Source organism: Primulina tabacum, chromosome 9, assembly GCF_025594145.1.
Source record: "Primulina tabacum isolate GXHZ01 chromosome 9, ASM2559414v2, whole genome shotgun sequence".
Classification (NCBI taxonomy): Eukaryota; Viridiplantae; Streptophyta; class Magnoliopsida; order Lamiales; family Gesneriaceae; genus Primulina; species Primulina tabacum.
Genome location: NC_134558.1, coordinates 26,418,302 through 26,433,195, shown reverse-complemented (window position 1 = coordinate 26,433,195; position 14,894 = coordinate 26,418,302). Strand labels below are relative to the sequence as shown.

The window sequence follows — 14,894 nt, the reverse complement described above, 5'->3', positions numbered from 1 at the left end:
TTGAAAAAAAAGGATCGAGTAATTTATTGATTCTTACATGATTCTACTTTTTTTTTCCGGGTTTCGAAAAATGTCAAGTTCCTCAATCCAAAATCTTGGCCTGTGGCAAAGATTACAATCAAGAGTACACTCTCCTAAGCCAAACCAACAAGTTTCTCGCTGACCTCCCACACTTTTCGGGCTTTGTCGCTATCACTGGCTTCTGGAGACAACTGGTTCTCGAAAGATGCCGAGTCCTTGTTCCAGCTCCAATACACACCAGACTTTGTCAAGCTAGGATCACTCACAACCTGTATCAAACATAATTCAGAAAAAAATTTGCCGAAGGTTGCACGTGTTATATATATAAAAGAATTGCTTGCTTTGCTTTAGTACCTGAGCAAGCCTCTTGCCAGATTCCTCCTCTGAGACGAATCCCTTGGTGATGTACTTCTGGAATGGAGGGAAAAGGAGCCTGAACAAAGGAATGTGCTCTCTGAATAGCCCTGTGGTGGCTATGCATCCGGGGTATAGGGAAGCGAATGCGATGCCGGTTTCCTCGTGGTATCGGCGGTGAAACTCTTGCATTATGAGCATGTTGCAGACCTTGCTGTCCTTGTATGCTTTTGCACCGTCAAAGTCTCCTCCATCAATCATGGCAGAGCTGTTGAGGCCATTCAAACCCCCTTGAAGACCCCTCAAGTCCCCAAGATTGGCCTTGGGAGGCACATTTCCAGCCAACGTGTTTGTATTACCTGAACATATAATGTTGAATTTGAATTTAGCCGTATTGATCAGATAAAACGATACTGGATCATTCTTTGTTTACTATACCTGTGATGGAGCCCACTATTATGAGTCTCTTTGAAGGGTAATCGGATTTCTTCATTTCATCAAGAAGCAATCTCGAAAGAAGGAAGTGACCAAGATGGTTAGTGCCAACACTGAGCTCGAATCCCTCGGCTGTGAATGATGGCTCACTTGCTGTTGGTTGGTAGATGGCAGCATTGCAAACGAGGACATCCAGGGGTCGACCGGAACGCTTGAAGTTTTCAACAAATTGCCTCACACTCTCGAGGGATGAGAGGTCCAAATGCATGATGGTGTAGTTCTCCTTGGCCATTCCAACAGATTTAGCTGCTTTCTCAGCTTTGAGGAAGTCCCTACAAGCCATAACGACGTCCCATTTCCCACTCTCAGCCAAAGATTTAGCCGTGGCAAGGCCTAAACCAGAGGAGGCTCCGGTGATCAACACAGTTCCCTTCCGTAAAGTCTTCTTCCCTTGGACGTTGGAGGGGGTGACAGTTGGGGTGGTTGTGGCAACTGCCTCAACTCTAAATGCGAACAACTTTCTTGACCCAAATTCTCTCTGCATCAACAAAACCCAACTGTCTCATTTATGAACAGTTGGAGAAGAAGGAGACATGAAGTGGTGGTTAGTGGTTACCTTGGCAGAAGAGCTATGTTCAGCTTTGACATGGTCTCCGAGTGAGACTCCAAACAGGCAAGATTCCTTCAAACCTGCAGTGATTTTTCCCTGCAGTGGAAGCATAAAATCTTAGCCAAGAACAAAGGAAACTGAATCCTGAAAATTATGTTAATTTATCCACATACCTCCTTGTGAACGGTAAATGCAGAGGGAACAAAAGCAGCTGACTGTAGAGCCATTGAGTATCAAGCGAGTGATGGCTGAGTAAAATATTTTTTTATTGCTGTCAATCCAAGCAACACTTGATACTTTTGAGTTTGTGAGTGGAGTAACTTATAACAGTGTATATATTGAGGATTTTGGGAGATATTTGACAAAGATATAAGGATAAGATAATATTTTGTGGACGTATATGCCAATTGGACTGTGAAAACCAATCAGAATTTGTGGTTTGGGATTTCCCTCGTGATATTTTTTTATTACCTTTTTCTTACACAGCCAAGAAAAAGCTGGTGTTGGTAGTTACAACTTACAAAATACGGATATTGGGTGGGGTGCGGGTGCATTCCCCAACGTCGTTATGGGCTGGGATATGGAAATATAGATAACGGTAATCGAATGGATTATGGCATCATTCTCGGATGTGCAGGAAATATTATTTACAGTTCCGTAAGTCAAGAATATTGTTTACATCCATGGAAACACACTAGCCAACCAACGAGAAATCCCAATTTTCAAATGTTATTTTTCCAAACAACATGGACACGGTCCAGTATTTTGTCCAAGGTTTATAGCATCATTCTTGCCAGAATCAAAATTAAGTCGAGATACTTGCTAGACCACGAATCTAAAGAAACATTTGCCTGTTCAAAATAGCCAAGCGCATGGGATTAACCATAGTTTCCTCGGAAAGCAAACCAAGTCTAGTTAATGGCGTAGAAGAAACAACACTAAATATTGCAAAATATCGAAAAGACAATGCTACAAAGAAAAATAAAGACATGTCGCAAACCATTAATCAAACAATACTTCCTTTTACTTTTGAAAATTTCGAATCACAGATACATGTACAAAACGGGTACGGAAGCTGCCCGTATCTTTAATAGCAGATACTCCACTTTCAGCCTTACCTCCAACAATATGTATATACAAATGCCAGTATAAAATTGAATGAAACTGTCAAAAGAATTTTTGTAAATATTTCGACACTCTACACTTGCCGATTATAGAAACAAACAAGTTTCTAAATGGTTTAACATCTTCTTTGCACCTCACCGCCAACAAGATGCTCTAAAACATTACCTTCTCACAAAATCTGTACAGTTTTGGAAATGTTGTCGTTAAGAATCCATTAGGCACTTCACTTGATCACTGCCTTTTGAATCCATTGCTGACTAATTTTGGCATAGTTATAAGCTACACCAGGTGGTATACACTACGAGTATTGACATTGTTGAATCATTCGGAATTTGCGTAGAACCTATCAAATCCAACACTGATCGATACACATCACCTGGTGCAGCATAGAAAATAACACCTATATTCGAACTGGCAACCCGAAATTCTGAAAAATCCTGATCTCTCCTCTGAGACATGCAGTTACTATCACCATACCCACGGCTGACCTGTTTTGACAAAACCCATTGGAGTAGTCGACACTAACACGAGGACTATGGTTCTTAGTAGCTGTGATGAGTTTCTCCTCAGACCATGTTCTTGAGATTCTATCAAATAGGTGATTATTTGTAGCGCGAGATGGAGTTCCATTAAATGGGCTACTACTTCGATCAGATGCTAATGGCGAGCTCTCGCTACCATTAGCTTCTTCAACAGGTGTAGTCGGATGATTGGCTATTATATCTTCCTCAAATCGATCAACCATACCATTTTGCTCCCCAGAACTATGTTGAACCTCATATTGATCCGTCATGCTAGGCCAAGTGATTGCCACAGATACATCTAGAAAATGGAAAAGCTCATAAGATTGGGTAATGGAAACACCTTTACTTCTGTTTGGTTGTGATCCAACTTCATGCCTCCAAACATAAACATAAGAATCTTCACTCGCTGAGATCACATATTTCCTGTTAGATGCAAGGGAGACTGAGATTTGTCTGTGTGTGTTGTGGAAACCTGTCAAGAGAGTCAATTAATTTCTTGGCCATAAAAAAGTATGTAAAATATTTAAACCAAAGCAGATGCTTCAATTAGGTTTACTATATTAAAGATAAAATATTGGGTGAATACTAAATCACATCGGAGGTGAAACAAAGTCAAATTGATAGAAGTCATAACCGAATCAAATTTTAACATCATCCATTTCTTTGTTGATTCTTCAACGTGATCCTTCTAATAACTCTCTCTTGATCCTTCTAATAATCTCTGGAAAAATTTCTCTTGATAAAGATCTAACAATAGATGTAAAATTAACAGAATAATGATCAAATCTTATAATTCAACAAATTCAAAATAGGTATCAATTATCATGCATTCCATATCATTTTTCCTGATAAAATACTCCTAGGATACATTTGGTTGGGTTGATGGGGTAATGTAATGAAAATTTATTGTGAGAGAAAATAATTTTTTTGCAGTAAGTAAATATAAGAGATTATTACTGAAGCGTTTGGTTTCTTTTAGGTTTTAGTTATACATAACCTCTCATATTCCCCAACTTATTTTTGCCTTTCATTTTCCCCAACTTGTGTGTCACCATATGTTCTCTTCTCCAAGCTTCATCAATCTCCTACAAGTTGCACGTCACTTACAGACTTAATGACCAAGCTCTCCTCCAACCCACGTAATAACAGTAACAAATGAATCTTCTCAACCAATTCTATCTCATTGTAAAAAATGGGAGGCGGTGGCGGGGCAGTCAGTGACCGCCTATCGCCTCGGCCACCCTAGGCGGTTGAATTTGTTTTATCAATTTTTTGTAAGTAATTATATATAATCATGCAATATAACTACACATAGTAATATTTTTTTTATACAAAATGCAAATAAATATATAAATGCAAACTAACAAGATAATTAAGGTGGTGGTTGATGGAAGGGGCGGCGACAACGGGCGGCTGGAGGCGATTTGAGGCTGGTGATGGTTGACGATGGAGGATAGTTGAAACCGAAAGTAAATATAAAAGAAAATGTCTAGGGTTTTTAAAATTATTTGACTTTGACGGTTGATTGAGATTTTAAAAACATTGATCGACTCAGCCGCCTCCGCCTCGGCCGCCTACTCGCTAGCCTCGCTTGTCGGATAGCCTCAGACCGCCTGTTCTTGTCTTTAGTACAAGTCATATTCAAGTTCTTGGAAAAATATTCAAACTTTCTTGGTTTTGTGCAGTCCAAATCAGACAGTTGCCAATGTCTAGAAATTTGAACTTGTAACTTTGATACACACAAGCTAAAAGCACCCTTCGAAACAATTTTCAAACTTGAGTGAAATACTTGAGCATGAGTGTTTTTCCTTGGAGTGACGCGTGAAATATTTGCAGTGAGAACAAAAAGAAAAAGAGAGCGAGTGATTTTACTTTGGAGTGACCGTAAGAATTTGGATGAGGAATATTTTGTTATTTCTACTAACGTTTTTTGCAGGTACAATATCTGAAAGAAAATTTGAGAAGGTGGAGGATGGCTCGAACCAAGGACTTTCCAAGGTTCAAATGAAGGCGTTGTTTGGTCTCATTTCAATAGGATGATGAGGGCCGAATTAGATCCATTACATTAGAGGATGAGTAGCCTTGAGGTTAGTACTAGGCACTAGCGGGATTAGATATAAGTTTAAGAATATGGGCAGAGGAGAAGAAGAGAGACGATGATGAGAGTCGGGATGAAAATAGAGGATTTAGGAGAGGTAAAAGAGATGATGTACATGGTAGATGTAACGATGGGGTAGAGAATATGGTAATATGGTTAGCATTAAAATGAAGAAATAGTCGTTCCATGGTAAATCTGACCTAGAAGCTTACCTAGAGTGGGAAAAGATGGTAGAATTTGTGTTCGACTGTGACCACTACTCCGAACTCAAAAAGTTTAGGTTGGCGGTGATTGAATTCTTAAATTATGCTCTTATTTTGGTGTGATCAACTTGTGACCACTAGAAGAAGGTTCAATGAGAAACCTATCGAAACATAGGATGAGATGTAGAGGGTCGTGAGGAAGAGGTTTGTATCCAATCACTACTATCGAGAAATGTTAAAGAGGCTACAAGGCTTGAAACATGGTATTAAGAGTGTCAAGGATTACTAAAATTCATATTATTTGAAATAGCAAGTTGAAACTCGAATTTGGGATATTAAATTACATGTATTCCCGTAATTAGATGATTTATTTATTTCACACATAAAACTATTGATTGAGGGGTATTTTCGCCAAATTAAATTAAAAATTGGTCTAGGCATGGTTCGCCGGAACGGCCGTGTCGCGGCCGGAATGCTCGTTCCGGAACGGGAACGGTCACTACCGTTTCAAATTTCCAGGGCAAATCGGTGATTGTTTTGTAGCGCTGTTCTTCGACGTTATAACGGTGGAATGGAACGGTAGCAGTAGGAACTTGCGAACGTCATTTTTTGGAAAGTTTATCAGAATTCTCTAGTGCCAGTGATAAAGAACATTCAACTGATTTTTCTCAACCATACATGGGTGTCGGAGAACATATAAGATGTCTTGGATTGTGGGGAAATCGACAAATTCAAATGAGAGATAATTACTGATCGACTATGTTGTATGGATACGGGTACGAGTATCGTATCAAATACGATACGGATACGTCGACACGTCAAATTTTGAAAATATTAGACACGATACGGCTAGGACACGACAATCATTAAAATATATATAAATATTATTTATATTTATATAAATTTAGTATTGAAAAGTAAAAATTATAGAAATGGAATGAAAGAGACGGACAAATATATTTATGGATTTAAAAGCCCAACAAAATTTATTTTAAATTATTTTTCTTTTAGTCCCTAGAAATTTTAATTTTTTTAATTAACCCCTAAAACTTTTAAATACTTGCAATTTTACCCAAACGTATCCGAAAAACGTATCCATGCAGTATCCATGGCGTGTCCTCGCCGTGTCCAAAACATATCCGGCTGGTCAACCCTAAACAAAGTCAATGATATGAATTTTGAGGTATCCGACACGCGTATCCGCGTGTCGTATCCGTATCCGTGTCGTATCCGTGTCCGATACTTCAAAAAAAAATTTAAGATATCCGTGCTACATAGCTGATCGATGAGTTACAATTGGTACTCTCAAAATGTTGGGTATGATCCGACTGGTTATCAATCAGGTGGATATGGGTATCAGAGTAATTATAATTCTAAACACGATTCTTTTGATAGATCATTTGTGTAACGTCCCGAAAATCGGAAAGTCCACGTGAACCACACACATGCAAATTATTAAATTTCTTTGGTATTTTATTAAATTGTTTTAAAGCATTAAAATGTATTTTTATTTTATTAAATTGTGTTTAATTATTTTTATGCATTATTATTGCATGATAGCATTTAATTCATGAAATGTTAAAAGTTCATGCACTATGATTTTAAGTTTCATTTCGTGCACGAACGAGAAGCGGAGACCGGAGAATTTTCAAGAAAATTATTTTTATTACACGATTAATTTTTATTAATTAATATAAGATGTTTTAAAGATATTTTTCATGTATTAGAATTTATTGGATATTTTTATCCGCATGATTTTAATTTTTAGCGATACATAAATTTTATCGAATCGGGGGAATTTTTGAGGGTTCAGTTAATAATTTCAAAATCTTTCCAACATGAAATATTTTTCGGGAGTGTGTTGGGAATTAATGGGCCAACTTTTAATCTCTTTGGGCTTAAATTTCTTTTAAGTTTTTAATTAAATCATTTAAGGACCATTAGCTACTTGATTAATAACTAATTAAGCTACCCTACACCCATCTACCCTCCCACCAACCGACACCCTCTTAATTTCCAATATTTCTCCCGTATTCCACCCATTCCCCATCTCATAAAGCTGAACGTTTCCTCGGCATTCCTTGTTCTTGAAAAATAAATCATTCCGGCACTTGTCTTCGATCTTCTCGCGCCATTTCATCTAAGGCACGCATTGTATCTTTATTTCTGCATCAATTACGTCATATATATGCTAATGATTGTGTTCTAGCCTTTAAATTTTCGATCCAGCCACAAAGAGGAAAAGCTTTCTGATTTATTATGTTTCCCTCATTCTTTTTGTTGTGGCTCACGTTTTCTTTGGTTTATTTCGGTTTTGTGCATGGTTCTTGTGCAACTCACATATTCTGTGAACTGTGGTGTAAAGGGGCTGCTGATGTCGTGGTTTAGGGTCTTTTCTGTCAAAGAATTAGGTGGTACAGCTGCTGGAGTCACTGATGGCCGAGGGAGTGAGAGTTATAGACGGGATCGGTGGTTCCTTGAAGGATGTCGAGTAGATCGAGAGTTGGGGAGGGAAGCTGCCGGCGTAGGGGTGATTCCAGGCTTGGGACCTGCCTCTGATGGGTTCGAACCATGATCTGGGAGAGCCTTAACGCTGCTGGCCTGAACCTTAAGAAGCACGAATGAGTCTAGAGCAAAGGAACTCGCGGTGGGGGTGCTTCAGCTCCTAGCGTGGAGGCTTAGTGTGTAGGCTGCATGGGGTTGGAGCCATGGTGTCTTTGGGTCCAAAGGAGTCCTAGGATGGTCCCAGGAGGGTTGAGTCGGTGCTGAAGCAGCCGGGCGTAGGCTAGAGCGCAAATAAAGGACGGGAGGTACTAGGCTTTATGTTTAAGGAAGTTGCTGGATTTTTCCAGCAGCGGTTAAGGGTGGTTAGCACGTGTAAGAGCTTGGTTTTTGAGGTTCTTAGAACCTTTTAAGTGTTTTTAGGGTGTGGTAAAAAGTTTGGGAAAATTCGGTTGAGTTTCGAATCGATTCGGGTTAAAACCGGGACTCCGGTACAAGTTTTAAAACGAATGGATTAAGTTATGAAATGAACTCGATATTACATCTAGGAATGATTATAAATATGTTTTGGGATGTTTTAAGGAGTTTGGTAAGTTTCGGATCAAAATAATGAGTTTTGGTTTTATCCGGGATTTAATCGCCGCACGAAACGTTAATTAAAGAATTAATTGAAACGCATAGATTTAAATTTAATAAAATTATGGAAAATTATATTTAAGCTCAAATAATTATTAGAAGTCTAAGTTTTTAATTTGGGAATTTTATGCTAAGGTTTGGTTTAATTCGGGATTAAAACGCATTAAAAGGTTATATTTAAAGATAAATTTAAAAGTCATAGATTTAAGCCAAATAAAAATATGGGAAAGTTCTTGTAAGCTTAAATAATTATTTGGGACGTGTTAGAGTCAATGAAATTAAGAAAATGTCAAAGAACTGAAATTTTACGTCTATGGGCAAAATGGTAATTTTTGGGTTTCCAGGGGCAAAATGGTCATTTTGCATCTGGGGTTAGATGTTGGTCCTAGCAGCGCCCTGAGCACAAATTTATGATATTTTAAATGTTCATGCATCATGATCACGATTTTAAGATTTTATGAAGATATACGTCGCATGCTTGGATTTAAGAAAAATTGCATTTATTCAAGATTTTTATAAGTGATGAACTAATGTTTTGAATGATGGGAATTAGTTGTGGCTATCGAAGTATATGTAAATGGTTAAGACGTATATGTAAATGCTGCTGATGAGGCCTAGGCACAGTGGATGGGTGATCCTGTCACTGATGTCCGACAGCCGCCAGGTACCGCGGTTCTATGTATGATGGATCCATCGTAAATGATGAATGATGTACGATAGTCACCTCTAATGAACTGAATTCACAAATGATAAATGATGAACGATAAAGGATGAATGATAAATGATGAACGATAAAGGATGAATGATGAACGATAAATGATAAACGATGAATGATGAATGATGATTAACGATGAGCTGTTTTGACACGTCATGATTTAACACGACACGTTTATGTTACATTTTTAAAGTTCATGAAAGGTATGTTGAATATGATATTTTTCACATGCTGTGTGCTATGTATATGTATTTGCTATTAACGGTGCAGGTGTGTTGAGTCTTTAGACTCACTAGGCGTGTGTGATGCAGGTGAGATTCATGATGAGGAGACTGGAGGTGCCGAACTCTGAGTAGACAGACTTGGTGGGGTGACATGACCCGAGGACCATATATTTTCCACATTACGATTTATGAGATTGAGAGGAGATGAAGATTTTCATACGTTGATGATTTTAAGATTTTTATTATTTTATGTTTTCGTATGATTGTGGATAAGTTCGGTTAATTTAAACTGAACTATTTTTACGGTAAGATAATTACGATTATTTTAAATGTTCTTTCGAAAAGCGCGAGATAAAAAAAATTCCGCACTTTATAAAACGAGTGAGACGTTTACAATTTGACTTTTCAACATCTGGTAGACATGGATATCATAAATTTAATAGAAGGACCAAATTGAAGAAAAATAAATCTTGGAAGCATCCGAGGATTGGAGAAAAGTTAGGGTGATTGTGAAATTTTACAGCCAATAAAGTGAGTTGGCGGACACTCAGTAATAAAAAAAAACGTAAAACTTTGGCAAGCACATTAAAGTGATACCATCAAGAATTTAATAGATCAAAATCACAGCCTTAATGAACTAAAAGAATAGCTAAGACACATCTTCATACCTTTGAACTTGTGAACAAGCTCAACACCATCTATGACTCGAATTCTACAATCGGCAGATGTGACAAGCACTTCAGATGTACTTCCAGGTGCAAACTGCAAAATATGTGAAATCAGAATCAAGTTTTTCAATAATTTTAAAAAACAAGCTTTTCAAGGCAGAGATGCTAAAATAATTTGAATAACAATTAGGAGAGCAGCCACCACTACCCGCTTTCATCTCCCTGAATAAGTGGATACATAGTTAGTGTATGTTTTTCTGCAGTTACTAATGCCATGGTTACCTGGAAACCGGTTATTTTCTTCTGATGGGATTTCTTCTTCTTATTCTGCAGATTTATCTGGTTTTTTTCCTGCAATTTATTGTCTGGAAAAAGATTGTAGCATGCATAAAAAAACTAATCAAGAGAAGTTTGTCTTATGCAACTAATTTACTATATCATACTAGATGTGTTGTATATGCAGCAGCTACCCTTGTATGAACCAACCAGAGCCCCCTACAATAATTTATGAACTTATTTTATAAAGACAAATTGAGTATATGCAAAATCAAATGGATTTATCCAGACTATGCACTAAAAGAAACTGAAACAATTAGAACTTACAGTAATAAATACAATTTATGCAAGACCTGTCCATCTGGTGTATAGCAAGCTGCCGTAACCATTTCATGCAAATCACTCCAATCAACAACTTGGCGATCAGGGATGCTCCATATGCGCACCTTAGCATCCAGGGATCCACTGATGAAGTATCTATCATCAACAGGATTGAACTGGATGCAGGTTACTGTTAAATCCAGAAGACTTGTCAGCAGATTAACAATATTTAACTCTCTTCAAAGAAAGTTCTTGAGCTCAGAAATCAAAAACTAGTAAGAGAAGGGGAAAAAATTCCTATGCGTTGAAAATTGAGCCAAATATCCATAAGCGACCTGGTCGATCACACTAAATCAATAGGCAAGCAACTAGACCCTCAACTACTCAAGAGCAGTTTCCTTCCTTTATCCACCTTATTCGCCACATCCACAATCTCTTAATGATTTCAAATATTTAAGGGTCCAAACCCCACCGAATACCCTGCTTATTTCATAACAAAACAATAAAATCCCACTTCAATTTTAATCTCATTATATACAATCAATCACTTGAACAAATCTTTATTGTTAATTTTACAAAAATTGCTATACTTTCTCATGTGCATCCTTTCCATTCTTCACGCACCAAGAATTATTCTTCATGCTAATCACAAAGACAACTAAATTTGGATAGGAAGTCTGGTACAACCATGCATCAGATTATGACAGTAATGATTGTTTCAAACAGGCTTTATTCAATGGTTCAACAAAAATTTCATGTAGAATAAAATCATGCATGGCCACAGGATTCCTTTTGTATGCTTACGAAGACTACCATGTCATCTTTTAAAGGAATCAATTAACACCAAGACCAATTTTGACAGTCCTCTCAGTTCACCTATTTCTGCTATTGTCCTTCGCCTTCCCAAAAGTCCTTGATCCATCCTTTATTTGTCACACCAAAGTCCAAACTATCATTTTTGCTCCATAAAGATTCCAGCATAATGCAGCTTCTCAGGTGTCAAATGCAGCATAACAAAGAAAGTTGGTAGTTCCATACTTAGGAGCATATGCAGTAAAGTATTTCAGATTTGCAGTAGTATTTATTCAAGAAGTCCCACAATCACAACCAAATAGACACTTTAAAGGCGGTCTGATCTCAAAGGTTGATAAAGAAGCTCGAGCAAGACAGTAACACAGATATAAAAAATTACCATAGTCGCTGTGCGAAAAGATCTTTAAGCAACACGTGGTTGACAAATCGCATAGCCGCACTGTTAAGTCCATTGAAGATGATAATAGTTGCTACAGACAAGAGAGAATGGGTTGAAGTGTGTTAATTTAATGTCCTAATTGAAATTAATAAATCTGTACATGGCAACATATTTTGGAAAAAGATTACAGTGAAAAACAATTCAAAATTGTGGCTGAAATACTTCTTAAAAATATTTAGGACAGCATAGATTAGAACTGCAGTAAAGTCACATAAGTAATATTTCCAAGTCATTAAATAAGTTGAATAAAACACTTGCAAGTTCCAACATTTCACTGGAAAACAAAGATTGGATCACTAGATTTTCACAGGGTTACCATTTGACTCTCAAGCTGCTTTGAACCATCAAGAGAAGTAGCTATGACAGTTAATAGATGTAAAGAAACATATATCCTTTTTTATTTATATAACCAGAAGGAATTATCATATGGAGAACTGTCCACGTTTATGGTGCTCTCTGACCTGCTGCATTACATATGTGACTAAGATAAAATCAAGGAATCACAATGAAAGGCCAGCGTAACTCCGAGGGCATCATACCAAGCACAAAAGTATTGAAAACGAAACATAAGAAACTAATATATTCCACAACAGGCAGTAATCAAAGATTATCGTAAAAGGTTTGCATTGCACATTGGGTGTCATAGAATTATAATCGTAGAATTCTACCAGTCACAGAAGGAAAAATTGTCTTACCTGAGATTTGGACCATGAGAGATCAAGAACATCATCTGAATGACCTTGAAACGTACAAGAGAGAAAAGGGAATCTGGCACCAACACTTGCTCAACACTCAACGATTTTCTACTTACAGATGACCTCCCTCTTTTCTTCATCTCGGAGTGACTATCTATATTGGACGACAATGAAGAGGGCTCTGGTGATCCATTAGCTAGACACAGTAGATTGAAATTCCCATCTTCAAATATATCAAACATGTAATCTCCCTTCTTCTCCGCTTCTTCAACCTGCCACACATGAACCACACGGTCCTCACCAGCACTAGCCAAATACCTACCATCCAAGCTAAACTTAATTGTCCAAATCGATCCATTGTGTGCCTGTATCTCCTGGCTCTTATACATTGCCGTAAGCTCTTTAACAGTCTTACCATACTGCCTGACACGAACTCTTTCCGGCCCATGAAAGGAAACATCTTGGCTATCATCCGTGGCAGAGCTTGATCTCCTTCCGCCCTTCTCAGAAAAAGTATCCCTCTCATCACTGCTTCGCTTATCCTTAATCCCAGCAACGGAATTCGCCATATTCTTCATACTCCTCAACCAGCTTCCTCTTCTCTTCATCTTAGATCCACTCCCACAGCTACCATCAGTCTTTGAATCCGAACCTTCCTTCTTCCTCTCATCTACATTCTGCCTCCTCATCAACACCTGAACAATGGGTGATGTCCCAACCGACATCTCAGAGTAAAACTCCTCCATGGCGAACTGCCTCTCGGTTCCTACTTCCTTGATTCTTTCCCACATCCCATCCTCCCTCGACTCATTCACCACAAACTCTTTCCCATTATCGAGATTCTTTATCATACAGACTCCACTTTCGACATCACGCTCCAAACTCTCATCCAACTCATTCTTAGAAGCAGGTGTTGAACTATTAAAACTCCCGTGTCGTGTCCCATCCACATCAATCTTAATTTTCGGTGCTTTACCTGGAGAACTAGAAATGTTCACCGGTGATTCAAGGCCACTACTCTGATTAACATTATTTACAGCAGCATCAATCACACCAGCACGGTCACTGCCAACCGAATTATCCAACCGAACTTCCAAAATTAGAGCAGAATCGCAGTTTGCATTTGATTTTGATCGCACAACTCCAGATACAGATGCTCTACCACTAATAACGCAATTCCGAGAAGAACCAAGGCTATTGGATAAATTACCACTAAAACTCTGAGATTTGTCACCAGGGTTCAAGTGATCAGGTGAAAGTAAGACAGTTCGTGAGGGGCGTTGGCGCAGGAGATAGGAGTTCCTACTAAGACCCATCTGGCGGAGAAGGTGTAAGCGGCGCTCCTCCACGGACAAGGGTTGGGAGGTCCGAAGATCGTAGTTTTCGCACACGCCCACAGGGAAATCTTGGCACGGGGCGGGATTGACCGGAATTGTGACTCTCAGGGTTGTAGTCTGGGCGATGATCGTACTCTTCCTCGGGCTCTGAAGAGTAAGGCGAGCAGGAGCAGGAAGTGTTGGAGGAAGAAACGAGGCGATCGAATGAGTCGTGGAAGCACTCACCATCATCATCTTCTTCCCAAGATTTGCTCATGACTTACCTTCTCCCATTGAAAAGCGACGGCCCGAATCACATTCACAGAAAGATCGGGTAGATCACTGGTTCTAGCTCCCCCAGCCCCCCTACCTCCCTCTGTAACGCGAACGAGAAAAGACCAAAGGGTGGGTGAAAATGGGCTTGGGGTTCGTGGAACGCGTGTTTGCAGAGCTGTGGAAGAGAAAAGTGCAGATCCGATGATGGGTTGGACAGAGAGACGCAAGAAGAGGGAAAATTAGGGAAAAGGGACTCCAATGTGATTTTTTTAAAAAAAAGGATACATAGGTATATTTACATTTTTGTCCCTAGATTTTAAGTTTAAATTCTTTAAACAATCGATTAAACAGTCTACTGCGTTAAAATTTCCATCTCCCTCACCGTAAACCCTCCGTTCCCAGAAGAAAAACCTTTCTCTCAAAGGCGACACGCAAACTCAATCGATTAAATGACAAACGAAAATGTGGTAATGTTCGCGTTTATTTCGATTTGTTTCTTCAGTGTTTATGTCGAATTTTTGTGTTTTTTTGCTGCTGTGTGTGCGTACTGATTTTGTGCGAAGGTGGTCGACCATGAAAAGATGGTCGCCCAAATTTTTTGGTCGACCACCTTTTTCGGTCGACCATGTGTGGTCGACCAATT

The 14,894-nt window shown here is 38.6% G+C and overlaps 2 protein-coding genes across 2 annotated transcripts; both read right to left on the bottom strand.

Annotated features, from left to right (window-relative positions):
* Positions 1-1,812, bottom strand: LOC142555047 (protochlorophyllide reductase-like). Its single transcript, XM_075665693.1, has 5 exons — positions 1,594-1,812; positions 1,427-1,516; positions 814-1,348; positions 376-734; positions 1-290 (listed from the first exon to the last, which is right to left on the bottom strand). The coding sequence occupies exons 1-5, from the start codon at positions 1,645-1,647 to the stop codon at positions 135-137; spliced, it is 1,194 nt and encodes a 397-aa protein (XP_075521808.1). The 5' UTR covers positions 1,648-1,812; the 3' UTR covers positions 1-134.
* On the bottom strand, positions 1,593-14,478 carry LOC142555046 (uncharacterized). Its single transcript, XM_075665690.1, is given in 8 exon segments — positions 1,593-3,541; positions 10,116-10,209; positions 10,398-10,480; positions 10,559-10,610; positions 10,745-10,902; positions 11,905-11,995; positions 12,660-12,718; positions 12,721-14,478. Coding segments are annotated over 8 exon segments (2,643 nt in total). The 5' UTR covers positions 14,231-14,478; the 3' UTR covers positions 1,593-2,945.
* Between the last annotated feature and the right edge of the window lie 416 nt (positions 14,479-14,894).

What these genes read in the sequence shown, in the direction of transcription:
- LOC142555047 (XM_075665693.1), bottom strand. Translation starts at nt 1,647, where the DNA reads ATGGCTCTACAGTCAGCTGCTTTTGTTCCCTCTGCATTTACCGTTCAC. An exon ending in AACATAGCTCTTCTGCCAAG is followed by an intron (nt 1,349 to 1,426) that starts GTAACCACTAAC and finishes TTGTTGATGCAG; the next exon opens with AGAGAATTTGGGTCAAGAAA. An exon ending in CTGGCAAGAGGCTTGCTCAG is followed by an intron (nt 291 to 375) that starts GTACTAAAGCAA and finishes TGTTTGATACAG; the next exon opens with GTTGTGAGTGATCCTAGCTT.